This window comes from Ovis aries, chromosome 24 (genome assembly GCF_016772045.2).
Source record: "Ovis aries strain OAR_USU_Benz2616 breed Rambouillet chromosome 24, ARS-UI_Ramb_v3.0, whole genome shotgun sequence".
NCBI classification, from domain to species: Eukaryota; Metazoa; Chordata; class Mammalia; order Artiodactyla; family Bovidae; genus Ovis; species Ovis aries.
The window spans coordinates 1687371-1713223 of NC_056077.1; the positions used below are offsets into that span (position 1 = coordinate 1687371).

Sequence of the window (25853 nt, forward strand, 5' to 3'; positions counted from 1 at the left end):
TCATTTTCTTTTTTTTTCTCTCGGGCTGAGTCCTAGCCACTGGAGTGCCAGGGAATTCCCCACACCTATTCTGTCAATGCGTTTTTTTTTAACTTGCCATGATTCAAAATTCTAAAAAAAAAAAAAAAAAAAAAAAGGCTGTCAAAAACAATACCCAGTACTGGCAAGAATGGAGAGTTATGGCAACCATCATAGAGTGCAGGCAGGGATATAAAACAATGTAGTCACTTTGGAAAACAATTTGGTGGTTTCTTTGAACGTTTAAACATGATTTTATCATTTAACCCAGGAATTCCGCCGTTAGGTATCCACTCAAGAGAAATAGAAGCATCTGTCTACATAAGGACTCAGAGGAGGGTGTGCACAAAACGGCTTCATTCACAGGGGCCCCCTGCTGGAAACCACCCAAGTTTCCATCAACTGATGAATGGATAAACAAAACGTGGGTCATTAGGACGGAAGGTCATTCAGCCACACAAAGGAATGCAGCAGAAAGACGCTACAACACCGATGAACCTGGAATGCATGATACTCCGTGAGAAAAGCCAGACACCTAGGACCACACAGTGAAGGAGCCCATTTATGTGAAACGTCCAGAACCGGCAAATCCACAGAGACAGAAAGCAGGGGAGTGGGTGCGGAGCTGGGGGAGGGGCTGTGTGGGCACAGGGGTGACCCTAACAGGCATGATGTCTTTATGGCGGGGGACAATGGAAATGTTCTAAAGCTGGATCATGGTGATGGTTACATACTTGGCAGACTGACTACAAGCCTTCAAACTCTACACTTAGAATGGGTGAGTTTCATAGTATGTAAAAGCATTGCCCATCCTTAATGTGTGTTTCTGGGTAGACTGTTTCCTTTGCAAGCCCCCTTCCTGGTAGCTCTAATAGCCTCACCAGCCATGTCACAGAACCTTGATGGACCCCCAGGGTGAAGGAGCTGCAGGGCCAGGAAATGGACTCTCCAGCCCTTCTCATGAGAGATGTTAGAACAGAGAACAGACAAACAGAAACTCTCACAAGCCTCATGGAGAGCGGACCACGGCAGCTAACACAAGGAGAAGAGTTTTCTAGGAACCAGCCTGCGGCTGCCCCAAACCCACACCCAGGAAGCATGGAGCTAGAGCCTGGCACCGCCACCTGGCCGGTAAGCTGCGCTGAAATGACATCATACTACAAAGGGGGGTGTTTGTAAGAACACTGCAGTGAAGGGGAGAATGCAGTCCTGGGGGCCCTGAGGCCTGGCTCTGCCTTGCCGGCTACCCTCCTCCGCCCCCATGCAATGCCCACATTCTGTGTTAGAGGGCAGGTGTGCTTGGTCCAGGTCGGGGGCAGCAGACTGGCCCTCAGTCTGAGTGGGGGCCCTCTATGGACTGTGTGGAGTTTGGGGGTGCCCCTCCCGCTGGCCACCATGTGAGTGCCACTGCTGTGTGTGCGGGCGAGCCCTCAGGGACACAGCTGCAGGCAGGTGCAGTTCACCCTCTGCACGAATCCGCCCACTGACGTGGCGTTGGCCAGTGTCAGGATGGCACCTGCCGGGAGCACCTTCCCCATGGCCAGGTTCGAAACCTCCCCAGGGACCAGCACGCGGTCCCATATGGCCAGGCCTGCCATGCTCCCCACGAAGGCCTCAGAGCTGTCAAACCCGCCCCCCACGTGGTCTTGCTCCTGGCCTAGCACCAGGGACCCTCCTGGGGGGATCTCGTACCCCTCCCTGAAGCGAGAGCCAGTGGCCACGAGCCTTCGGTCCACGTGGAGCCAGTACCTGCCCAGGATGGACGTCCAGATGACACACACGTGGTGCCACCGGCCGTCTAGCAGTGGCTGGAGGGGCAGCTCCCTGAAGGCCGGGTCTCCAATCACAAAGTGGACGGAGCCAGGAGCCAGGGAGTCGCGGCCGTGCAGAACCAGCTTGTTGTCGTTTTCCTCGGTGGCATAGGACAGGAGGGTGCCCAGGTGGTCAGCAGCTGTGCGGACCCAGCTGCAGATGGACAGGGCCCGCAGACCCGTGAGGAAACCGGGGCGGAGGAAGCCCACATTCATGGTGGAGGCATTTGGGAAGATGAGTGCAGGGCCCACGTTGCAAACTAGAAACAGACAAGAAGGGAGAGTCAGACCGCGTCGCGGTGGGGGTGGTGGCTCACTTGTCCTCACGTGACCGGCGCCATCTCCCAGATGGGAGGACTGACGCCCAGGGCACCTGGCCAGGCCTCCCCGCCCCGCCCCACTCCTCGCAGCAGGGAGCCCTGGATGAGTGTCACGTGGCTGCTGGGACAAACCCCCCACAAACGCAGCATCTGCACGGCTAACCCAACGTTAGCATCTCACAGTCTGGATGTCAGAAGTCCCCGTGGATCTCTCTGAACTGAAGATCATGGTGTGGGTGGGGCTGGTTCCTCTGGAGGCTCCAGGGAGAAGCCCTTCACTGCCCTCTGACCTCTGCTCCTGCCTCACATCTCTGTCCCTGACGCTGAGCCCCCTGCCTCCCTCTCCTGAGGACCCTGGGATGAGGTCGGATCAGCTCCCATCGCAGGGAGCTGGATGGACTTTCACATTAGAAAGTCCTCTTGTCACGTGAGGTGAAGCAGCCACAGGGGCTGGGGCCAGGACGTGGTCATCTTTGGCGGCATCATCCTGCTGACCAGACTTCCTCCCAAATCTGCCCGAAGGAGGGTGGGTGGGGCAGGGGTGGGGAGCCTGCATTTCTAGCTCCAGGGTGGAAGCGGGGGCTCCTGTGATGACCCAGGGCAGCGGTTTTCAACTGGACACACCTGTGCGCCCAGGGAACCTCCAACGACGCCTGCAGACAGTTTTGGCTGTCAGGATTTGGGGGTCCCCAAACTTATAGCCCCGCCTTCCCAGGAGCCCTGTTGATTCCCTGCAGGTCAGCCAGTCAGCTCAGTCTTACTGGTGAGGCCCCCAGAGCCATGCAGATGAAGGGAGATCTGCTCCAGACTAATGGGCCCTGAGGGCTGCAAGGCCAGACTGGGAGCAGCCGGGCCACAGCTGGGAGCTTGAGGCGGGTGGAGGCCAGAGAGGTGCCGAACACCTCTCGGTGCCCTGGAGGCCCCTACAGCTGGGGACGACCCGACCCCAGGTGCCCCTGGTGGAGAACCCTAAGCTGGCGATGAGACGCAGCAGAGGCCAGGGGCTCTCCACGAGTGAGCACAGACCCCACGGGCTACAGACTGGAGCCCCGGCCCTGCAGGAAGGACCCTGCTGGTGACGGCTGAAGATGCCAGCCCTGACCTGTGTGATCACCAACCCTGAATGGGCATTTACTGCCCACGGGCAGCGCCCTACTCGTGGGTGTGCCAGGTGGCCTGACCTACAGGCAGGCCATCTCCTGGGTGGTTCCTTTCTTTGAAGGTGGGGTGTGTGGGGCTGTGAGGGCACTAAGGGCTAAGCAGGCCCCCGAGGGAGAGGTGGAGACCAATGGGGGCGAGTGGGCATGGTGCTTACCCTCTCCTGGGCTCTCAGGGGGCCATGCCTGCTGGTTGCCTAGGCCCCAGGGCTCTTGTGCTCCCTGGAGACGGTGAGCGAAGTCCAGAGGTGGGTTCCGGGGCTCAGGTGGAGCTCTGGACGCCTGCCCACCCCCCTGCAGCTGTGGGGCGCTCAGGTTCGACTGCCTAGATGGGGCCAGAGTCACATTTGGGATGGTGGGGCCGGTGCCCTCTACCCGCAGCTGGCCCTCGAGAGCGGCCAGCCTGGCTCCCTGGCTTTGGACGAGGGGCGTCAGGCGGAGCAGCGCATCCCGCAGGGCCCGCACGTCCCGGGCCAGGCCTGAGACAGCGGCCCTCTGTGTCTCCTGCTCCCGGGCGCGCCGCGCGCTGCCCTCGCTCACGGTGGCACTCAAGGCCAGCAGCCTGTGGTCCGCCTTCCGGCCTCGGCGCTGCGTCCTCCGCACCCAGGTCCTGAGGTGGCCCAGCTCTTCCTGCACGGCCGCCTGCGACTGGTTGAGCACCAGGGCCACGGCCTGGCTCTCCCGGGCCAGGCTCCGGAACCGGGCCTCGATGTCAACGGACAGGTTGTAGTGGCTGGCGATGCCCTGCAGGTGCGTCAGGGTCACCTCCTGGAACTTCCGAAACTGCGGAGAGGACACAGGCAGTCCTGGGGGCTCGGTCTTCAGGGCAGCTGGGGGAGGTGACTGACCTCCGCCACCAGCACCCGTGCGCCGAGCTCGGAGCTGCGGGACAACCCCAGGCCTGTGCTGCAGGGGACGAGGGCCCCCAGGCGGCTCCCACCCCTTCCTACAGCCACACTCTTCACTCCCCGGGTGAGGGCGGGCGGCTTGTGTGGGGATCAAAGTGGGGAGAGCTTGGGCTCCTAGGAGCCAGCTGTGGCCCCACACAGTAGTCTCTGCTCCATGGGGAACCTGAGATCCGGTACCCCCAGGCCCAGCAGGCCCCAGCACACCTGTGAGTACCCTCCTCGGGGTTGCCCCAAGTCCGCCCACCCTCACACGCAGCTGGCTTATCTTCAGAAGGGGCCCACCAGACCTGTTTTGCTGTTTCAACCGTAGGTGAAACATCAGACCATAAAAACTGCAAACCCCACTCTGAGGCCACAGAGCACAGAAGCTTCCCGTTGTTTCTGCATCACCTCTGCGTCACCTGCCGTCAGTTAGAAAACTCTACCGCCTCAGACGGTGGGTGCGCTTACCTGCTCTTCTAGTCTACGGAGCCTCTCGAAAAATGGTTTTCGTTGCCCCACAGGGCGGGTTGCCTGTGACAAAGCTCCATGTAGATATATGTGCACAAGGATGAGGAAGAAAGGCAGGGCTCTTCCCGTCGGGCTGCCCATGCTGAGAAGGGGCGAGAAGCACCCTGAATGTAGGAGGACGGTCTGCTTGGAGCTGGGCCTCCACTAGGCTGCCTGCCTCTCCCGGGGGTGGCTTCCCTTCTTCCCCTCTGGCGGGCAGTCAGGTGCCTCCCACCACCTTGATGAGAGGCTTGGAGACTTGAGGTTCCCAAGGACACAGGCTGAAAACAGATGCACTGTCTTTGGAAAATAGGTCTACTGGGTACAAGGCCTGGTCCAGCTGGCTCGGAGGTGGGCGGGGTGATTGCTTTAGCAGGAGCGCACAGACCATGTTCCCACCAGAGAAGTGGAAGCTGCACAGGCACCCTGGAGGGGGCAGGGGCTCCTTAGAGCTGTCTGCAGCGGGCCCAGCGTGCTGGCCGTTCACAGCGGATCCAGATCCATGAGGCCTCGCCCTTGGAGGAGGCAATGGAAACAGAACCGGGAGCTGCGTTAATCATCTCGGGCCTCGGGCTATGAAGTGGGCTGAGTGGTAGGTCCCAGCCTAACCCTGGTGCCTGCAAATGGGAGCTTATTTGGGAAAAGGGTCTTTGCAAATACAATTAAGGATCTTGAGATGAGGTCATCTTGGATCATCCGTATGAGTCCCAAGTCCAAGGATGAGTGTCTTGAGACAGAGAGGAGACACGCAGGGGAGAGGGCCATGTGACGTGGAGGCCAAGGTTGGGGTGGAGCTGCCCCAGGAACACAAGGAGCTGGGGGCGGGGGGCGAGAATCCTCCCAGGAGCCTTCGGGGGGAACGTGGTCGTGCCAACACCCTGATCTCCGACTTCCGGCCTCCAGGGCTGCGAGGGAAAGCATGGCTGTTGTTTTAAGCTCCTCCGTTTGTGGTCATTGGTAACAACAACCCCAGGAGATGAACACAGGCCGCCTGCCTAGGTGAACGGGGGGCAGAGACCCATTCCAGGGCCAGGTCCGTGGCCAGTGTTGACCCAGTGAGGGGCGCAGCAGAAAACCACGGTCAAGGCCGAGAGTTCCAGGTAAACAAGGCGCCGGGCACAGAGACTGGTCTCCTCTCTCTCCCCAGGGTCACTCTGATGGCGGCCAAGGGACACAGCTTGGAGGAGCCACAGGGCAAAGAGAACAGATGCAGCAGCTGCCCTGGGGAGCAGAGGAAGGGGCAGAGGGGACCCGGGCGGGCAGGGAGCGGGTCTGCATCCTGGGGCTGCCGTACCCCATGACCACCCCGGGGAGTGGGCACAGGAATTCATTCTCCTCTGGCTCTGGCGGCCGGAAGTCCGAGGTGGAGGGGTCAGCAGGACCGCCTGGATCTAAAGGCTCTCCGGGAGGATCCCCGGCTGCTCCTGGGGCAGCCTCACCCCAGCCCCGGCTCTGTCTTCTCCAGGCCTTCTCCCCTGTGTGTCTCTCCTCTTCTGTCCAACAAGGACACCAGTCATTGAATCTAGGGCCCACCTGGATAATCCAGGGTGCTCTATCCCGAGATCTGAAACTTGGCTACATCTACAAAGAGCCTTTTTCCAAAAAAGTTCACATTTATAAACATGGGGGTTAGGACTTGGATGCGTTTCTTGGCGACCACTATTCAGTCCATTACAGGGAGGTTTGAGGGGTTGGGGGCTGTCCAGGGATGGTTGGGGACTGGGGCGATGTGCAGGCTGGAGAGAAGAGACTCACGTCAGTCTGAATACAGAGTTGCCAGCCCCCTGCCTCCTCCCTGACCTGCTGCGCTGGGTGGCTGCTCCTGCTCACCAGCCCAGCCCCAGGACATGGTCAGCCGGTTCTCTGAAGCTGCAATGTCCAATCCCAGAGCCCCAGCTGCATGGGAATGTTGAGCCCATCCCATGAGGCTAGCCTGGGTGGAGATCCGCTGCAAGTATAAAATGCACACTGGATCCCAGGATTTAGTATAAAGAATGAGAAATACTTGCTCAATCATCAGGTTTTATGTATGATTATATGTTGAAATGGTAATAATATTTTGGATGCACTGGGTTAAATAAAATAATGTTTTAAAAATTAATTTCACCTGTTTCTACTTTTTAGTAAGACTACTAAAATATTTAACATTAAACATGGAGCTCATGTCATTGTTTGGACAGTGTCACCTTGGAGAAAGGCTCTGGGTTTGCGGGCCCCCAGGCAGAAACAGGGGTTTTCCTTTGACTTGCTTTCATCATCCATTGTTTAAAAAAAAAAAGGTGGAAAAAAATATATATCATAAAATTTACTCATTTTAAGGGTGAAACTAACAACATGTTACTGAAGTAAACATCTGCCTACTGGACTGTGGGAGTCTGAGGGTTCTGCCAGCTTCTGGAAAGCAGCAGACAGGGAGCTTCCCCAGGCACCTCCTCCAGGCACCTGCCCCCAGGCAGGAGGAAGGAGGCAGCTTCTTCAGTCCACGCAGAAAACCTGCTCTTACTAACATCATGGGCAAGAGCTTCCTGCCAAATGAAGGAAGCCCCGCCAAACCAACTTCCATCCCCAGGGTAGACAGAAATCTGCCCAAACAGAAGAGGAACCAGGAGATGACGCAGAGGGCCAAGGAAAGGCTCAGAAGCAATCCAAAGAACACCTTCAGAAAGACAAGAAAAGCTTTGTGTCCACAAGACAAGAAATGGATGCTGTGGAAAAAGGAATAATCAGAAAGGGAGAAGCTGCTCCCGGAAATGAAAAGCACAATTCTCCAAAATACAAAGAAGTAATAAAGTAAAATGCAAAGAAATAAGTAGAGCAGAAAAATTAAAAGGCAAAGTTAAAGATGTTGGTTAGAAAGTAGGCAAAAAGGCAAAGAGATAGAAAAGAAGAGCCAAGACACTGGACTGATCTCAGTCCAGCGAAAAGGCACTGTGGAGTATGAGACTACAGGAAAGAGGGGAAGGGATTACTGGGAAGATAATCCGTGACGGTGCTGCAGACAGGGCATCCATCACTTGAAGACCTCGTGGCAGAGAGCCCCAGGCCAAGGTACAACTACAAGGCTCATCCTAAAGTGTCAGACACCGCAGATGAGAAGATTCTAAAAGTGTCCAGAGGAAAAAACCTGGTCACCTGTGGACTGAGGCTTTCCCCAGAGGCCTGTTGGCCACCTCAGCAGCAAGGCTGGCTGCCAAAGACAGGGGACAACACTTGATAACTCTGAATGAAATGATTTTCATTTAAAACTGAGCAGGGTTTCCCTGGTGGTCCAGTGGTTAAGAATCCGTCTTGCAACTCAAGGGACACCATTTGATCCCTGGTCCGGGAAGAGGCCACATACCCCGAGCAACTAGTGGGCCAGGACTCTAGAGCCCGAGGGGCACAACTACCGAAACCAGCCCACCTAGGGCCTGTGCTCCGCAGTGAGAGGAGCCGCCACAGTGAGAAGCCTGCACAGTGCAACAGAGTAGCCCCTGCTCGAGGCAGCTAGAAAAAGCCTGAGCGCAGCATCCCAGAATGTAAATAAATCTTGGACAAAACAGCAGTTGGAGTGGCCAGTTAGCTCAGATAGTTAGAGAATAATACTGATGACTTGTGTATCTATTAATAGCTCAAATGTGAATCCACCTGGAGCAAAGAATAAAGTCATTTTTCAGGTATCCAAAGGGTTAAGAAACGTATCCTCTGTACCCAGTCTCTTGAGACGTTACTGAGTGACAAGATTCAGAAAAACGTGGGGACAGAGGGAGAAGGAAGCAGCTGTAGGAGCCAGGAGTGAGAGCTGTAGTCCAGAAGCCGCCTGCGAGGAAGTGGCAGAGAGTCCCAGCAAGGCAGCATCCTCTCCTCCTTCTTCCTTTGCATCCACATCCAACCCACCTGACCCCTGGCTGTTCTCACACCGGCTGCCTCTCTGGGCTTTCTGCATCCGCGGTTGCCCCCTACCGTACACTCTCCTAACTGCGCCCTGGGTGGACCTTTCATCAGGATGAAAGTGTAAGAGGAAAGTGGAAAGGTTGGCTTAAAACTCAACATTCATGTAAGGAAAGAGTAACATGGAAACTTACGTTACCATATGTAAAATAGATAGCCCATGCGAATTTGCTCTATGGCTCAGAAAACTCAAACAGGGGCTCTGTACCAACCTAGAGGGGTGGGAAGGGGAGGGAGGTTCAAAAGGGAGGGAGTATATGTATACCTATGGCTGATTCATACTGAGGTTTGACAGAAAACAACAGAATTCTTTAAAGCAATTATCCTTCAATTAAGAAATAAATTAATCTAAAAATATTTGATCTAGACTCACAAAAAACCAAAAACTCAGCATTCAGAAAACTAAGATCATGGCATCCAGTCCCATCACTTCATGGCAAATAGATGGGGAAACAACGGGAAAAGTGAGAGACTTTATTTTCTTGGGCTCCAAAATCACTGCAGATGGTGACTGCAGCCATGAAATTAAAAGACGCTTGCTCCTTGGAAGAAAAGCCATGACCAACCTAGACAGCATGTTAAAAAGCAGAGACATTACTTTGCCGACAAAGGTCGGTCTAGTCAAAGCTATGGTTTTTCTAGTAGTCATGTATGGATGTGAGAGTTGGACTAGAAAGAAAGCTGAGCACTGAAGAATTGATGCTTTTAAAGTGTGGTGTTGGAAAAGACTCTTGAGAGCCCCTTGGACTGCAAGGAGATCAAACCAGTCAATATTCATTAGAAGAACTGATGCAGAAGCTGGAACTGCAATACTTTGGCCACCTGAGGCAAAGAACTGACTCATTGGAAAAGACCCTGATGCTAGGAAAGATTGAAAGCAGGAGGAAATGAGATCGACAGAGGATGAGATCGTTGGATGGCATCACCGACTCGATGGACATCAGTTTGAGCAAGCTCTGGGAGATGGTGATGGACAGGGAAGCCTGGCATGCTGCAGTCCATAGGGTTGCAAAAAGTCGGACAAAACTGAGCAACTGAACTGGCTCTTGCTGCTACTGCTGCTAAGTCACTTCAGTCGTGTCCGACTCTGTGCAACCCCACAGACGGCAGCCCACCAGGCTCCCCCGTCCCTGGGATTCTCCAGGCAAGAACGCTGGAGTGGGTTGCCATTTCCTTCTCCAATGCATGAAAGTGAAAAGTGAAAGTGAAGTCGCTCAGTCGTGTCCGACTCTTAGCGACCCCATGGACTGCAGCCTACCAGGCTCCTCCATCCATGGGACTTGCCAGGCAAGAGTACTGGAGTGGGGTGCCATTGCCTTCTCCAGAACTGGCTCTTAGGGCTCTCGTTTTCTTACCCTGCCCAATTTTTCATACGACTATTTGCTATCAGATATATTGTACTATTAATTCTTTGGCCACCTGATGTGAAGAGCTGATTCATTGGAAAAGACTCTAATGCTGGGAAAAGATTGAAGGGAAAAGGAGAAGAGGGCAGCAGAGGATGAGATGGTTGGATGGCATCATTGACTCTATGGACATGAATCTGAGCAAACTCTGGGAGATAGTGGACAGGGGAGCCTGGCGTGCTGCAGTCCATGGGGCTGCAAAGAGTCAGACACGACTTAGCGGCTAAACAACTATTGTACGTGTACTTTATTGTCTCCTTGACGTGTGAACACAAACTTTGCTTCAGTCTCTGCCCTGCAAGACTGGCGCAGCAGGCATTCAGTTAAATTCAACGTGTGTTGAATTTATAACTGTTTCCCAGGTTTCCCCTCAACACCCCCTGGGCTGAAGATCTTGATAGGACCTCCCGGGCCGCTCCCCAAGTCACCATAGGACGTTCTGGAAGACAGAAGGTCCTGTATCTGTGCTGTGCATCTAGCCCTTGACACGTGGGCAGCGCGACCAAGGAACGGTGGTGGCTACCGTGCTACATGCTGCCTGCCGCCCCTGCCTCAGGATACCCATCAGCACCCGAAGTCACTCCCTTTGCGACTGCTTCCTAGTCCGGGCCCTGCCTCAGGGAGGGCGGCGAGGCCGCACACGCGGTCGGGGCTCAGTAGGAGCTTGTGGGGGCGCGCACGTGTGGGCTCAGAAGAGAAACGGGGCTCTCGGGCGGAGGGAGGGAGGGAGGAGATCACCCCGGGAAGATGCACGCGGCGGCAGAGTCAAGGCCTGCAGGCGCGGAGCAGCTAGGGTCCTTCCGAGCCGCGTGCGGCTCAGCCCAGAGAAAACCGCCCCACCCACCAGAAGCCCCGCCCACTCGGGCACACCCCGCCCCCGCCCCGCGCCCGCGCAGGCGCAGAAGCGGCCGCCCGTCCCTCGCCTCTTCCGGCTCGCGGGTTGGCGGCAGATTCGTCACGGACAACCTGCGGGAACGCGCGCCCCGAGCTCAGATATTCAGCGCCATCTCTTTAGGCCCCAAGAGTCCTTGCTGTGCGGCCACGTGAGCTGGGCCTCGAACTGAGCGCTGAGCGGGCCTCGGGGGTCTTGGCGAATCGGCGACCGGTCGGCATTGGCGGAGCGAGCGGGGCCGCGGCGCACCACTGCAACTCGGCGGGCCCGAGGGTGCGCCCCTCCCAGCGATCCCAGTCCTTCTTGACGCCCCTTCTGCCCCGGGACCCCCGCGCGTCCCGACGCCCCGTCCGGCTCCCCGAGGACCCCGCCGGCCCCACGTGGCCCCTGCCCGCTGCGCCACTAGGTGGGCTCAAGGGGCGCGCCGGGGCGCGGGCGCCGAGCCGGGCGGTCGCTGGCGGCTCTGCACTCCGCGAGCGGGAGCCCGCGTGGGCCGGGCCGAGCGGGGAGGCCCAGGCTCGGGGAGACACTCCCTGGGTCCCGATCTAGTGTCTGGGTGCACTGGTGTCAGACAGGTGCCGGCTCCATGGCGCTCGTGCTGCAAGGGCGCCCGACCCTACTGTTACTATCAGCACTGCTGCTGACGGCTTCTGGGCAGGGAGGGGGCTTGGCAAGGGGAACCGCGGGTGGGCCTCCCAGCGTCAGCGCCGTTGACATCTGGGTGTGGATTCTTCCCTGTTGTGGGGCTATCCTGCGCCCCACGTGTGGGATGTTTACCAGCGTCCCTGGCTTCCACCACGCACTAGGGGCAAAAAAGTAGCAGCCCCCAGTTGTGACTTATAAAGGAGTCCCCAGACACGGGTTCCCGAGGAGTGGGTACTCTACTTCAAAGCCCCACCCACCAGACCAAGAAATGGCTCATGGTGGAGAAAGCCACAGCTGCTGAAGGGAGGGGAGGATACTGCTGGGTGCCAGCAGGGGTGAAGAGGAACCGGGTCCTGGGGGCCTGAGGGTGGGCTTCCTGAGAGTGTGTGAAAAACGCTTCCTTATTTGAGACTGAGTCCCACGTGGATGATGATGGCCCCTGGGACTTCTCACACACCTTTCCTGTGAACCCCAGGATGGATCCTGTGGCCTCTGCTGTCCGCCTGGCAGTCCAGGAGGCTCTTCACATCCTTTCTTCATCTGAGGACGGGGGCCACATCATCTCCACGCTGCAGTCCCTAAGGCGGTACCTTGGTGAAACAGAGACCCAAGCCCCCGCTGAGGAGCAGGAGGAGTTTAGCAGGACTCACTTTTCCACCATTCTCAGATGTCTGGTCGGCAAGCTGAGCCCCGACTGGCTGGACCTGCTGCCTGATGGCCAGTTGGAGGAGCTGTGGGCCAGCTTCTTCCTGGAGGGCCCAGCTGACCAAGCCTTCCTGGTGCTGATGGAGTCCATTGAGGGCGCTGCCAGGTGAGTGAGGCTGGGTCTGATTATGGGGTTGCTTGTAACACCTGGAGGATTTCGAGCCAGTGGGTTCTCCAAATTACGTGAGAATTTGGCATCCTGAGAAGTGAGAAAGTAAAAGCAGCGCATGTCAGAACACTGAACTAAAAGAGGGTTTTGTCAGTCTCTGCAATGGACAGGCCCTCCGTCCTGCCATGTGGGCGAGGGGACTGCAGGAGTGCTTGCAGCCGGGTGGCCAGGCGGGCCTGCGGGGTGGCTCCAGGCTTAAGCGGTCTAAGCAGGCAGTGGGATGTGGCCATCCTTGGGTAGGGGGAGCCCTTTCCTTCACTCTGTGGCTCCCAACTTGGCGTGAGGCACCCCAGCAAAACCCCTCCCTGGGCATCAAGCGCCCTGCGGGGATGCCGGTTTCCCTGACTCCTTGCGGTGGGACGGGAGGGGGCGTGTCCAGGGATCCCAAAGTGTGGAGGGTGCTCAGGAAGCAAGGCTGCTCACACCTGCTCTCCGTTTAGCCCCAGCTTCCGTTTGATGAAGATGGCGCAGCTGCTGGCCAGGTTCCTGAGTGCAGGCAGGATGGCTGCTGTGATGGAGGGGCAGTGTGGGCAGCAGGCGGGGCCGGCCTCCCGCCTGCTCCAGGAGACCCTTCTCACCAGGGTCGTGGGCCTGCCCGATCGCCTGGGCAACCGTCTGCAGCAGGAGACGCTGGCCGCCTTCTTCCCTCAGAACTACTTTCCTCTGCTGGGCGAGGAGGTCCTGCGAGTGCTGCAGGCGGTGGTGGACTCTCTCCGAGGTGAGAGCCCCTCTTCTGACAGCCTCCTCAGCCTGGTGTCTGCTCCGTCATGCCCGCCCTCTCCGGCCTCCAGGGACTCTGCCACCTCTGGGCAGTGCCATGGGCAGGTCAGATGTTATGGTCCGTCTGGGGCCTCAGCAACCCACCTGTGAAGTTTCAGCCCAGCGTGGCTTGCCTTGGAGATGGAACTGGCCCTGAAGTCCTTGCTTGTGTGTCCAGCCCCCCACTCAGAATAAGGGAACATCTGAGGTCTGGAAACTAAAGAGCTGTGATGTGAAGAGGGTCCATCTGAGGTGGCTGCTGGCCGAGGTGCCCCTGTCTCTGTCGTTGCGGGTAGAGGACCTCGGTTCTCTGGCGGGTGGGGGCAGTGCTGGGGGCCAGCTCTGAGGGAGCGTCCTGTGCCCAGGGCAGTGGGTGCGGTGTCCCTCCCACCCTCTCTGGAGCAGCAGGAGCTTGGCTTCCCCACCTGTGTGGTCCTGTGGTCTGGGAGCCAGTAGAAGCCGGGGTCGTGGCAGCCCAAGTCGAGGTGGGCATTGGCCCTCCACACAGTGAGGCCCTCCTTCCCTGCGGCCCAGCCCCTGCACTGCCCCAGGCCTGGCCCGAGACCCTCACCTACCCCTCCCATCTTGTCTGAACTGAGCAGCTGAGTGATGCTGTTACCTTAAGCCTTGCTCAGGACCTCCCAGCAGCTCATCCCGCCCCTTCCCAGCTCTGCCCTGCCCTCTCACAGCTCCGCCTTGCCCACTCACAGCTCTGGAGCAGCTCTGGCCTCAGGTGCCGCTTTTCTGGGCCACTTCCCAGTCACCATCTCACCCTGTTTAGTATCACAGCCACCAGCTCGACCTCAAAAGTACTTACAGTGGCCCCTGTCTTGCTGTCTGACTTTCCCTCTGGCATGAGCTGCGATCCCGGACTTCTGTCCACAGCTGACTTGCTGTTCAGAGCAGCAGCCCCTGGTCCTCACGGGTTTGTTGAGAGAAATGGACCTGAGTGTTGGGTCCCTGGGGCTGATTCGTCTGGAGCACGTCTCCTCCTCCCCGCCCCCCCCACCCCCCATGTGGCCGGGTTGAATTCACTCCTGCCCGAATCCCAGATGCCCGTCTGTAGATCGCAGATGCCATGTTCCCATCATGTGCGGGGCTGTCTGTTTCCTGCTTGGTCCCATCAATCGGCTCTTACGGGGCAGCTGTGGCCTCTCCCAGCGCCCCACATGGTCCCTGCTTTGTGGGATCTCCGTGACTGTGAAGCAAGGGAACATGATGCTTTTTGATGTTATTTTCAGTGGCTCTTTGAGTGGGAAACAATGCTGGTGGGTTGAAGTTAGACTGAACTCGTTGGCGGTTTTACAATGCGGGATCCCCTTGCCAGGAGTCAGGTCTGTCCCTGCGAGGCTGGGTACACACAGGTGGCCTCACCGCTTCCTCCTCCCATCCCAGGTGGCTTGGACTGCTCCATCTCCTTTCTGTCTCAGGTCCTGGGCAAAGCCTGTGTCCACGGGAGACAGCGTGAGTGTCCCTGCCGCGGGAGAGTCTGTGATGTGTCCCAGGAGGGGCGGTGCCCTTGCCTGGGCCTGGCCCTGCTGCGTGGGGCTTGGTGGGGCTTGGCTGGACTCCCTGTGGTCCCCGGGCTCAGGGCCCCCTTTTCTTCCCCTCAGAGGAGATCCTGGGTGTGCTGGTGCCCCGGCTGACGGTGCTCACCCAGGGCAACTGCCTCTGGCAGCGGGTCTGCTGGCGCCTGGTGGAGCGTGTGCCCGACCAGGCCATGGAGGCCGTGCTGAAGGGGCTCGTGGAGGCCTCCCCGGGGTAAGAAGTGAGGCATCTTCCTACTGCAAATGCTCCTCTTCCAGGAGGGTGGGTGGCAGGGATCCAGAGGGTGCCTCGCCTGCCCGTCTCTCTGGTCAGTGCCATGGCACCTGGTGGGGGCCCCTCCGTCTGGTGACTGGTCCTTGCTTGGAATTCAGTCCTGCAAACACCCATCCCTCCTCACTCCTGGTGGCCGAGTCAGGCCCCCCTGTCCGCACTTCTGTCTTCTCTGCGCGGGAAGGTCCCTGTGCTCAGAAAACTGAAGTCCTACAGGAGGGTGCTGGGCCCGCAGCTCCATCCTGCCTGGTGGCCATGCTCAGCGCTCTCACGGAAGCCACGGGAGAGAATGCTGGTCTCTCATGTGAAGGAAGCAGGGGTCTCTTAGTCTAGATCAGGGTCTGCAAACTACAGCCTTTGCGGCTCACCCTGTGATTTTACGAATGAAGTTTTGTCGGCACACAGCCACGCTCAGTCGTGGACCTACCTGCCATGGCTGCTCCCGGCTGCGGTGTCTACAGAGCCCAGAAGGCCATGTGCCTGGCCCTGCCCAGAGAAAGCTGGCTGCCCTGCCTGGATGGAGCATTTCACCTGGACCCATTGGGGCGGGGAGGAATGTCCTCTGTGTCTGGTGCTGGGCTCCTCAGTTTCCACAGTTACTGGGAGGAGGGAGGGTCAGCACCGACTCGAGGCTGGGGTGCCTCCCCAGACTCCCAGTGGTCAGCGCAGATCTGGGGAATTCAGAGTCCTGCTTTTCCCTCTTACCTCGCCACGCCTCACAGGCCAGAGGTCCTCTCGCGGCTGCTGGGGAACCTGGTGACAAAGAGCAAGAAGGCCCAGTTTGTGATGACGCGGAAGCTGCTGTTCCTACAGTACAGCTGCTCGGTGAGGGTGCCGGCGGGCCGGGAACTGTGCTCGGCTCCCTGGACCCTCCTGCGCCCGGGCTCCCTGGCTGGATGGGTGGTGTCTGTCTGCAGACAGTGATGGGAGCCCGGCTGTGTTGCAGACGCCCATGCTGCAGAGCCTCCTGGGGTACCTGGCCATGGACAGCCAGCGGCGCCTGCTCCTCGTGCAGGTAAGGGACCCCTGAACCCCAGGGAGAGTGTTCCTGCCAGGGTGGAGGGCCCTGGCCGGAGCCTCCTGCGGACTGGCGGGGACACTGTGAGGAGGGGGTGGGGCATCTGACAGGCTGGACCCGCCGCCCACCAGGCGCTGAAGGAGCTCCTGGAGACGTGGGGCAGCAGCAGTGCCATCCGCCACGCACCCCTGGAGCAGCAGCGCTACGTCAGCAAGGCCTTACTCATCTGCCTGGTGCACCTGGGGGAGGCGGAACTCCAGGCCAGCCGGGACGGTGAGCGGTGAGCGGCAGGGCACCCTGTCCCCCACCCCGGCACCCCCCACCCGCCCCCAGCTCAGCCCATGTGGCTCGGTGCTTCCAGAGTTGCTGGCCAGCCTGATGGAGGGAGTGAAGAGCCGCCTGGACAGCAGCCTGCCGCCCGTGCGCCGCCTGGGCATGATTGTGGCCGAGGTGGCCAGCGCCCGGCTGCACCCCGAGGGGCCTCCCCTGAAGTTCCAGGTGACCAAGGGCCCCCCCCAGAGCCGCTGTCACTCCCGCCCCGGTCCCTGCCTGCCCACTGGCGTCCAGGCTGCGGAGCCTCTGTGTCCCCTGGTGCCCGCTCAGCTGGGAGGGGTGGAGGCGCAGCCCCCACGCTGATGCAGGAGCATGAGCCCCCAGGGGATTCTCGGGACAGGACTCTCAGGCCCCTCCATCCGCCGGGCCCTCCGGGGCGTCCTCGGAGACGGGGCCCCATCTGCCCTGTTCCTGGGGACGCCCAGACCCTCCAGCCCCCAGTGCCACCCTCTGCAGAGGGAGATCTAGTTGCTCCTGAGGGGCAGCTGGCTGGCCAGCTGGCCGTGCAGACCTCGAGCTGTGATGGGGGCTTCAGCAGGTCCCCACACTGCACCCGACCCGCTGACTCCAGCTCATCTGCGTTGCAGTATGAAGAGGATGATCTGACCCGAGAGATGCTGGCCTTGGCCGCGCCCCGGCCCGCGGCTGACAGCCCTTTGGAGGCGGGGTGAGGGTCCCACTCGGAGCTCTGGGCATGGTGGGCCTGGCAGGCGGCTCCTTCCCACCTGCTAGTCCTGACCGATCCTGGCAGAGACAGAAGCTGAGATGCAGGCTGGGGCGGAGCGAGCGTTCCCCAGGAGGCCGGGTTCTGGGACGAGTCTTGCGGGGCAGCCCTGAGGGTTCCTTTTTTGTTTCCAAAGCCCGCCTGTGGCTCCCGTCGGTGGGGAGTCTCCTGACCAAGAGACGGTGGACGGTGGCGGCCCCCAGGCTGGGCGGGAGGGCTCCGACTCCGAGCTGGACAGGTAGGGGCGGCCCCACGAGAGAGGGCGTGAGGGCTGTGGCGGGACTGTCTCGGGATGTGGGCCCCGCAGTGCTGGCTCCCTCTGTCCCTCGAGTCCTCCTCCCATGGGGAAGTCAGCCCGCAGGCTCTGGGTGCCCAGGACTGGTGGGACCTAATGTCTGTGCTCTTCCTCAGTGATGATGAGCTTGTCCCCTACGACATGTCGGGGGACGGGGAGCAGAGGAGCAGCAAGACACCCGCGTACGTGCGGGACTGCCTGGAAGGTGCGTCCCCTACGTCCTAGGTCCCCCGCCCCCTGCCCAGCCTGCCCACCCGACCCGCCTCACTCGGCCGTGGGGGCCTCTCTGCAGCTCTGACCGCATCTGAGGACTGGGAGCGCTGGGAGGCGGCCCTGCAGGCCCTGGAAGGGCTGATCCTTAAGAGCCCGGCTGCCACCCGGGAGGTGAGCATGCGGATGCGCCCTGGCCTCCCTGAGGGCGGGGCGGGACCGCCTCGGGAGTGCACCTTGACCCTTGACTCCGTGGGCAGGTGAGCCTGGAGCTGGCCAAGGTGCTGCTGCACCTGGAGGAGAAGACAGCCGTGGCGGGGTTTGAGGGGCTGCGCCAGAGGGCGCTGGTGGCCGTCACAGTCACGGACGCGGCGCGGGTGAGTCCCTGCACTGTGTGGAGCCTGGGTTGTGCCCTTGGCAGGGGCTGCGCAGGGTCCCCCTCTGGGGTCGTGGCCCTCAGCCGCCTCTCGCCCGCCTGGCCTAGGTGGCGGAGTACCTGGCCACACAGTTCTACGCCCTCAACTACAGCCTCCGGCAGCGCATGGACATTCTGGACGTAAGTGCCCAGGCCTTGCCCTCCCCCGTCAGAGCAGCACTGGCGGGCGTGGAGGCGGACGGGGCAGGCGTTTGCCAGAATGCTCGTGGAGGGACCGGAGGCCTCCCCAGCCCCTTGCCGCTGGCGTGAGAGGCTGGGGCCAGCGCCTCTCTGGCGCTTTCTTGACAGGCACGGCCTTGGGGGCTGCGTCCTTTGTGTTAAACGACGGCTTAACTGAGTTGTGACACGCGTGTCGTAAATTCACTTTTATGATGAGCAGAATGGGGTACGTTCACGCAGGGGAGCACGACTTGGCCTTAAGCAGGGAGAGAGTTCTGACGTGATGCTCAGTGAAATAAGCCAGATGCCAAAGGACAAACAGCAGATGACCTGACTTAGAAAATGGACGGGCAGAAGGGGCAGGGAGTCCGTTCCCCGGGGCAGAGCTCTGTCTGTGAGGACGGGGAGGCTCTGGGGGTGCCGGGGACTGTGGCGCTTTCCCTTTGCCCGTGAGACGGGGGTGGTGGGACTGGGTGGGCTTTGGGAGAAGTGACCGGGGCGCGGGCTCCTCAGCAGGGAGCGGCCACCTGCCCCCCACAAAGCGAAGTGTGCCTGTGGGACCAGACTTGCCGCAGGGCTGCCAGCACCTCCCCGCAGGGACCCCTGGGCCCTCCGCGGTCCCGCCCCACCTTGAATTTGGAAACCGTCGTCCTTCCCCAGTGGGGCAGCGGCTGCCCTGGTCTCCTCTCCTCTAGGTCCTGGCCCTGGCCGCCCAGGAGCTGTCCCGGCCTGGGCGCCTCGGGAGGGCCGCCCAGCGGGGCCCCCCGGGGCCCAGCTCCCAGCCCAGTGGGGCCACGGTCCCGGCCTGGCAGGCGGTGGTGGAAGAGCGTGTCAGACGCAAGACCCGGCGGTTCTGCAAGGTCAGCTGGGCCCTGGCGTGGCCTCCTGGGTGGGACCTCTGCCCCGCGGGCGCAGTGCCCACTCGTGCCCCGGGAAGGGGAGGGAGGGTTTCGGTGGTGGACGCAGGCCGCAGGGCATCGGCTGAAGGGGCTGTAAGGCTGGGAGAACAGCCCCAAGGCTCAGCAGCAGCGGTCGGCTGCCAGGCGCAACATGGGGCCTTGTCTGGAGATGTTCTGGTCCTCACCAGGGTGGGGGGTGCCCAGCCCCCCCGAGGGTCCCCGTGGGTCCATGGGCCTTGAGTGCACGTGTGTTTAGCAGGGCTCCACGGGGCGGGCAGCAGCTGCTGGCCCCAATGAATTCAACGTGGTGGCTGGATACTTCTTCTTCCCTCTCCTTCAGCGTTTTGACAGGTGAGTGCATTTTCCGGAGCCCATGGTTTGGGGAACAGGAGCCTTGGACACTCCCAGGATGGGGGCTGAGGTGGGCTCAGCGGGGTCAGGACCTTGGCTGTGGTTGTTTGTAGCGTAAGTGACGATAGGGCGTCAGAGCATCTGTTACAGATGCTGGGCTCACGGCGGGGCTGGGCCAGAGCCTCCCTGGTGTCTCAACACAGCCGCCCCCACGTGCCTCCTCATCCTGGCTTCCTGCCCCAGGCCGGGCTTGACCAGGCGGCCCTGCAGAGTGACAGGGCGTCTGTCCACTGCCTCCCCGTCACGGCTCTGGGCAGCACGTGGGTGAGGAGGTGAGGAGGGACGTCAAGGCCTGGGGTCCCTCCGTGGCCCAGGAGGTCGGGGAGCCAACCCTGAGTGCCTGGCTGGCACCATTGCTGGGTTCTGTGTTGTAGGCCTGTGGTGACCTTTGACCTTTTGGGAGATGACCAGCTGGTCCTCGGGAGACTGGCCCACACCTTAGGGGCCCTGATGTATCTGGCTGTGAACACGGCGGTGAGCACCTGAGCCGCCCCTGGGGAGCCCACCCCAGCCTCCTGGCCCCGCTGGCCTTGCCTTGGGGCAGGTGTGCTGGGCCTCACGGGCCCTGCAGTGGGGGCCACTGCCAACTGGACCCCTGCCCACTGGTGTGCCTGTTGCAGGTGGCTGTGCCCATGGGCAAGGCCCTGCTGGAGTTCGTGTGGGCTCTTCGTTTCCACGGGGATGCGTGAGTGGCCGTAGGGCTGAGGGCAGTCGGGTGGGGGGTCTCGGATCCTGTGGGAAATGGACAGTGGCAGGCGGGCCAGGCTGGGGTGGACAGCACTGCGCGGTGGCTCCTCCAGCCCAGCCTCTGTCTTCTTGGCAGCTATGTGCGCCAGGGCCTGCTGTCCGCCGTCTCCTCCGTCCTTCTCAGTGTGCCAGCTGAGCGGCTGCTGGCAGACCTACCAGACGAGCTTCTGGAGGCCCGGTCCTGGCTGGCAGGTGGGCGCAGGGCCAGGGCCGAGGTGGTGAAGCTGAGGGGGCGGACACAGCCCAGGGGCCGTCAGCTTGTGGGCGGCGGGGACACGGTGCCATTGGTCACTTCAGGGCGCCCTGCGGGGAATGTTGGGGCAGTGCCTGTATCCAGGCTGGATGGGTTTGCCCTCTGTGAGGTTACTGGTGTCCTGCCCCCTGCCCCCGGGTCATACGTTCTTTTTAAAAATTCCCCTGTGGTCAGCGTGATCTCTGCCTGTGGGCACTCGAGCCACGGCCCTCAGCACACTGTGCCCATGTGCACCCGTGGGGCTTGCAGCTCGGGGGGTTCTGATGACGGCCTTTCTCTGCCCACCTGCCTCCATGAGGCCACCAGCCCCTGCAGCCAGCTTGTCAGGTCTCTGCTGGTTTTCCACAGTCCTTGCACAGTGGCTGAGGCACCTCCTGGGCTCCCAGCCCAGGTGCCCCGTGTCTGGGCAGCTTCCAGCAGGTGACGCACAGGCTGAGCCCAGTACCCTGACGCTGCGGTGCCTTCCTTTCCGTCTTCACAGACGTGGCGGAGCAGGACGCGGATGAGGACTGCCGGCTGCTGGCAGTGAAGGCGCTGCTGTTGCTGGAGAAGCTCCGTGACAGGCTCCTCCCGCTCTCGTCTCCCTAGGCCCCGACCCCTGACCCTTGAGCCCGGGAGGCACGTCGCTGGATGAGCAGGGCGCCTGTTGCAGGCTGGAGTGCCTGTGGCTTGGCTCAGATGTCTACTAGGGCCTCGGGCGCCGACCCCACAGCCTGGCACTGGGACGCGGCCGCTGCGGCTCTGGGACTCAGGCTCTAGGATGGCTGCTGGGCAAGAGTGGGGAGCCACGGCTCAGGTTGGCCCCTGTGCAGACTGCAGACCGGGGCGCTGAGAACCCCAGAAGGAAACATGAGAGAGGGGCAGATGGTTCTCTCTCCGGCAGGGACCCTGGTGCCCAGATGAGGAGCCGCGAAAATGGGGCCAGGAAGGGGACATGGGCCCTTGAGAAAATAGGCTTTATTTGGAGGATTTCAGCAAATAGATGTGGGGCTGAGGGTGGGAGAGGGTGAGGCAGCCCCTGACACTGGGAGCTGGTGATGAAAGGGGCGCGGCCTGGAGGGACAGAGCCTCCGGCCTCAGCCAGTGCCAGCTGCCGTCACCCTATGGTCAGGACGGTCTGTGCTGCAGGAACCGGAGACGTGCTGCCAGGCAACCCATGTAGATGCCGGGAGACACCTCTGTTTCTTAGGCTTCACACCCTGTACTTGGGGGAACGTCATGGGGAAAATAAACCCCCCTTTACTGCAAAAGAGCTAAACCAAACCTCGGCAGGGGCCAGGGACTCAGAGGGGTGGCTTAGAGACACCCTGCCACCCCTGCCAGACAGGCTAGCATGTCTTCCTGCAGCTCTGCCTAGTGGGCACTGAGCTCGACAGGGAAGTCGGGCTCCCCTCTGGCTGCAGTGGGCAGGTCCCAGGCAGGTCCCAGAGCCCGGCCGCAGCTCAGGGCCCACTCTCCACCTCCTCGGCCACCTCCTCATCCGCCTCCTTGTGCTCCTCCACGCTGTTGTGCCGCGTGCGCTTGGGTGCCGCGCATGTCAGAGGGAGCCCCAGGCCCTGGTGCACGGTGTCCACGATGTGCTGGCTCACGTAGTAGGACACGTTGGTGGAGGGCAGCCGCCGCCGCATCTCCTCCAGGTACCTGTAGGCCTGGGGACACAGGGCAGCCAAGACGTCAGTGCACAGAACAACAGCCCGGCCGTGATCAGAGTGGGCAGTGGAGGATGGGGCTCCGGTGACCTCGTGAGCTTCCCAAGTGTGGCGGTGGCCGGGGCTCTGGGGCCAGTGCTGTGACCTTCCCTGGGAGGAGTCCTGCGGGCAGCCTGACAGCACGATCGTCTGTCTGGGGCCACAGCCCTGGAGGGTGGGCCACCCTGGATGCCCACAGGGGGACCCTGGGAAAGGGTTCACACACTTCACTGGGGTGGCGGGCAGCGCAGTTTACACACACATGGTTTGTCTTGCTCTTGCGCCACAACTACGGAGCCGTAAGCCGCAACGAGGGTCTGTGAGCCACGGTGAAAGGCCCCACGTGACGCAGTGAGGGTCCTGCGTGCTGGTGTAGCCAAATAAATTTAAAAGGTTTGTCGTGTATTTTGACCAGGCGTCCAGTCCGGTGCAGTCAGCCCGCCCTGTGATTAATGAGTCTCGTGTGTGTGTGTGTGTAGTAGTGTGTGTGTGTGTGTGTGTGTGTGTGTGTGTGTGTGTGTAGTAGTCCTTGGCCAGTGTGTGTGTGTGTAGTCCTTGGCCAGGGGCTGCTTCCTATGGGGCCTCTTCTGGTTCTGCCAAGTGGGAGTCGGGGGGGGGGGCATGGGGGCCACCGAGGAGCTCGGGGGGGTGGTGTCTGAGGCAGGATGAACGTGCTTATATCCACTCCACCTGCGCCCCTGTGGGGAGGGTCACACGCGAGCATGAGGAGCCTCACGTGGCTTGTGTGGGTTCACTAAGAATCAATTCAGGATGTGAACAAAGTTTCCAGGAACTCTGACTTTATGAGGAAATGATGGTCACATCTGAGCATTTCTTACAGATGATACAATTCTAGAGCAGTCATCTCGGATGTAATTGGGAGGAAAGATTGTGAGATAAGCTGGGCTATTTGTGGGGACGAGAGGTGCAGCATACAGGTGCCCAGACTTCCCAACGATGGGGAGGTGGCGTTGGGCACTAGGGCTGGCCCTCATGTTTGCCGAGTGCTGGCTGTGGGCCAGGAGCTGTGCTGGGCACACAGGACAGAGGACAGGAGGCCCGGGCCAGGCTGGGGGGGCACTGCAGTGAGAGGCCTGGCCCAGCGAGGGCAGAGGTGGTTGGGCAGCTGCCGGGGTCAGGCTGGGGAGCTGCTACACGGATGGGAGGGTGGGAAGCAGGAAAGGACTCAAGGGGGTAGGGGGACTTGGTGGCACACAGGGGCAAGGCAGCAGCATCTCTGGGAGGGCTGAGGGTCTGGGCGGGGCTGTGATGGGGGAGGGGCGTCCGGGGGAGAACCCCCTGCCCCCGAGCTGCAGGGAGGGTTTCTCTGACCCCCTCCCAGAAGGAGACATGCAGGCCTGTCTTGTCTCTATTTACAGGGTTTTTTAAAAAATTTGGAGCTACTGTATCCCCCAGGGGGCCTCCCAGTGGACCAGTGGCTGAGATGCTGCCTGCCAGGGGCCAGGGCTCCATCCCCAGTTGGACACAGAAGATCCCGTGCGCTGCAACAAGCACCTGGTGCAGCCAAATAAGTAAATAAATAAAAGAGCTTAAAAACTGAAATCCCACAGGCGTCAGAGCTTGAGACCACGAAGAACTTGGTGAAACGCTTGCAATGTGATCTGACACTGAGGATTCAGAGGTCTAAGCATCTCTGCCGTCCAGCTTGTGTTCTAAAATGGGGACACTGTTTGGTTCACTTCAGAGCTGTCTCCATAACAACAGAAGGGTTAGGGTTGGAACTGGAAGTGGAGGGGCTGAGAGGACATGGGCGAGCCAGCCAGGAAGTCTGAGCTCTCGGTGCAGACCCCCAGGCCGCGGGCGGACACTCAGCTTCCCTGGGAATTGGGGCCGGCCGAGCCCTACGAGGCCAGCACGGCCCGCTGGCGACACTTCTGGAACGACTGGTCGATGCGGGGCTTGTGAGCGCTTGGGAAAGGAAGGGGCCTCGGGTCACTGCCTGCGGGGGCTGGGCCGGGCAGCACTCTGGGCCTCGGCAAGGTCTGTGTGCAGCCCTTGGGGACATGATGGGAAAACATGGCAGGCAGAGCTCTGCTGTCTGCACGAGAGGACAGAGGCCCAAAGGATGAGGATAGAGGCTTCCGCTGAGCCTGCTTTAGGTCAGCCTCCCACCAGCAAGGACAGACCGCACAAACGCACTGGCTCCAGAGAACAACCAAGGCAGGTGCGCTGGGGCCCACGCTCGGGTAAGTTCTGCTTGTAATCACTGCCTTGGGGAGGCACACCCTGTGGTTGAGAGAGCCAGACCCGGAACCAGAACTGCGTCCACATGGCAGCCAGCACGCGAGGAATAGGGGAGCCCTGAAGCCCAGGTCCTGGCCTCTGCTGGACCCTGACACTGTATGCAGTGTAGATGAGCCAGAAAGAATACGGCAGAAAAAAATATTTGGAAGAAAAATAATTACAGCTTTCCCAAATACAGTTTCAAAAGGATCAAACTGTTTCCAAGTAACTTACTCCCATCTCAGAAGAAAGCTCAATGATGTCTAAGCACACACGCACGGCTCCCATGGTGGCTCGGTGGAGAGAACACAACTGCCAGTGCAAGGTGAACGGGTTCAATCCCTGGTCTGGGAAGATCTCACCCGCCACGGAGCAACTAAGCCCGTGCACCACAGCTACTGAGCCTGTGCTCTAGCGCCCGCGCTCCGCAACCCGAGGCCCGCGTGTCCCAGCGCCCGCGCTCTGCAACGAGAAGCCTGTGCACCTTAGCAGGGAGTAGCTCCTGTTCGCTGCAGCTACAGAAAGCCTGGGCGCAGTAGCGAAGACCCAGCACAACCAAAGATAAATCAATAATGTAAAGAAAAAAAAAATACATGGACATTCACACAGGGACACAGACACACACACACACACACAAACACATCGTCACCTGACAACCTGAAACATTTACAGTGTCTGCTGCTGCTGCTAAGTCGCTTCAGTCGTGTCCCGACTCTGTGCAACCCCAGAGACAGCAGCCCACCAGACTCCCCCGTCCCTGGGATTCTCCAGGCAAGAACACTGGAGTGGGGTGCCATTTCCTTCTCCAATGCATGAAAGTGAAAAGTGAAGGTAAACTCTCTCAGTCGTGTCTGACTCCTAACAACCCCATGGACTGCAGCCCACCAGGCTCCTCTGTCCATGGGACTTGCCAGGCAAGAGTACTGGAGTGGGGTGCCATTGCCTTCTCCGTTACAGTGTCTAGAATCCAATAAATAATCACCAGGCCTGCAAAGCAGCAGGAAAATACGAACCACAATAAAGAGAGAAGACTCGACCAACAGAAACACCGGGACTTAAGCTGGGGGCGGAGGACTGCACAGCAGGCACCGCACAGCAGTGCGAGTGACTACGCTCCAAAGAGAGAGAAGAGACTCGAGACGGAGGGAGGAGAGGCGGTCCAGACCCACTGGGGGCACAAGTGCAGACGGAGCGACAGCAGGGCTGTCAACCTGGTCTCAGTCAACCTGCAGCAACAGCAAAGCAGCTGCGCCAGTGCACACAGGAAAAATTCTGAAAAAGGCATCGGCTGAGCCATGGCCCCCCCCCAACAAAAGAGGTCCAGATGGGGGGTGCAAGGAGCCCCACAGATGGAGAGGACACAGCAGCGCACAGGTCCCACGGGGACTTGTCCAGGCCACGCTCACCAG

At 60.1% G+C, this 25853-nt stretch overlaps 3 protein-coding genes across 13 annotated transcripts in view; 1 reads left to right on the top strand and 2 right to left on the bottom strand.

The window, feature by feature from the left end:
• Window positions 1-1327: 1327 nt before the first annotated feature.
• On the bottom strand, window positions 1328-4849 carry PTX4 (pentraxin 4). Its single transcript, XM_004021100.6, has 3 exons — window positions 4665-4849; window positions 3465-4089; window positions 1328-2089 (listed from the first exon to the last, which is right to left on the bottom strand). The coding sequence occupies exons 1-3, from the start codon at window positions 4803-4805 to the stop codon at window positions 1449-1451; spliced, it is 1407 nt and encodes a 468-aa protein (XP_004021149.2). The 5' UTR covers window positions 4806-4849; the 3' UTR covers window positions 1328-1448.
• A 6301-nt stretch (window positions 4850-11150) lies between these two features.
• TELO2 (telomere maintenance 2) lies at window positions 11151-22605 on the top strand. 4 transcript variants are annotated; one of them, XM_042240104.2, is made up of 21 exons: window positions 11151-11337; window positions 12052-12387; window positions 12891-13168; window positions 14605-14673; window positions 14823-14970; window positions 15750-15852; window positions 15974-16042; window positions 16177-16318; window positions 16407-16543; window positions 16966-17045; window positions 17239-17340; window positions 17514-17602; window positions 17690-17781; window positions 17868-17984; window positions 18092-18163; window positions 18898-19062; window positions 19358-19452; window positions 19887-19986; window positions 20133-20197; window positions 20336-20451; window positions 20994-22605. In XM_042240104.2, exons 2-21 carry the CDS (start codon window positions 12053-12055, stop codon window positions 21098-21100), a joined length of 2481 nt encoding a protein of 826 aa, XP_042096038.1. In that variant the 5' UTR covers window positions 11151-11337; window position 12052; the 3' UTR covers window positions 21101-22605. The 4 variants fall into 4 exon arrangements, with proteins under 4 accessions (XP_042096038.1, XP_027817572.2, XP_042096042.1 ...); XM_027961771.3 differs by having other exon boundaries at window positions 19361-19452; XM_042240108.2 differs by lacking the exon at window positions 19887-19986.
• Window positions 21453-25853, bottom strand: part of IFT140 (intraflagellar transport 140) — a 57111-nt gene continuing 52710 nt past the window's right edge. For all 8 annotated transcript variants that reach the window (XM_042240095.2, XM_042240096.2, XM_042240098.2 and 5 more), the window contains exon 31: window positions 21453-22161. In XM_042240095.2, the coding sequence (XP_042096029.1) occupies window positions 21955-22161 (207 nt within the window). In that variant the 3' untranslated portion in view covers window positions 21453-21954. The remainder of the gene's footprint in view (window positions 22162-25853) is intronic.

Coding starts and splice junctions, on each gene's coding strand:
- PTX4 (XM_004021100.6), bottom strand. CDS start 4,805: ATGGGCAGCCCGACGGGAAGAGCCCTGCCTTTCTTCCTCATCCTTGTG. Junction 4,090..4,664: donor TCCGTAGACTAGAAGAGCAG/GTAAGCGCACCC, acceptor TCCTCTCCGCAG/TTTCGGAAGTTCCAGGAGGT. Junction 2,090..3,464: donor CCCTGAGAGCCCAGGAGAGG/GTAAGCACCATG, acceptor GTCTGTTTCTAG/TTTGCAACGTGGGCCCTGCA.
- TELO2 (XM_042240104.2), top strand. CDS start 12,053: ATGGATCCTGTGGCCTCTGCTGTCCGCCTGGCAGTCCAGGAGGCTCTT. Junction 13,169..14,604: donor GGTGGTGGACTCTCTCCGAG/GTGAGAGCCCCT, acceptor CTCCCATCCCAG/GTGGCTTGGACTGCTCCATC. Junction 16,319..16,406: donor ACTCCAGGCCAGCCGGGACG/GTGAGCGGTGAG, acceptor CGGTGCTTCCAG/AGTTGCTGGCCAGCCTGATG.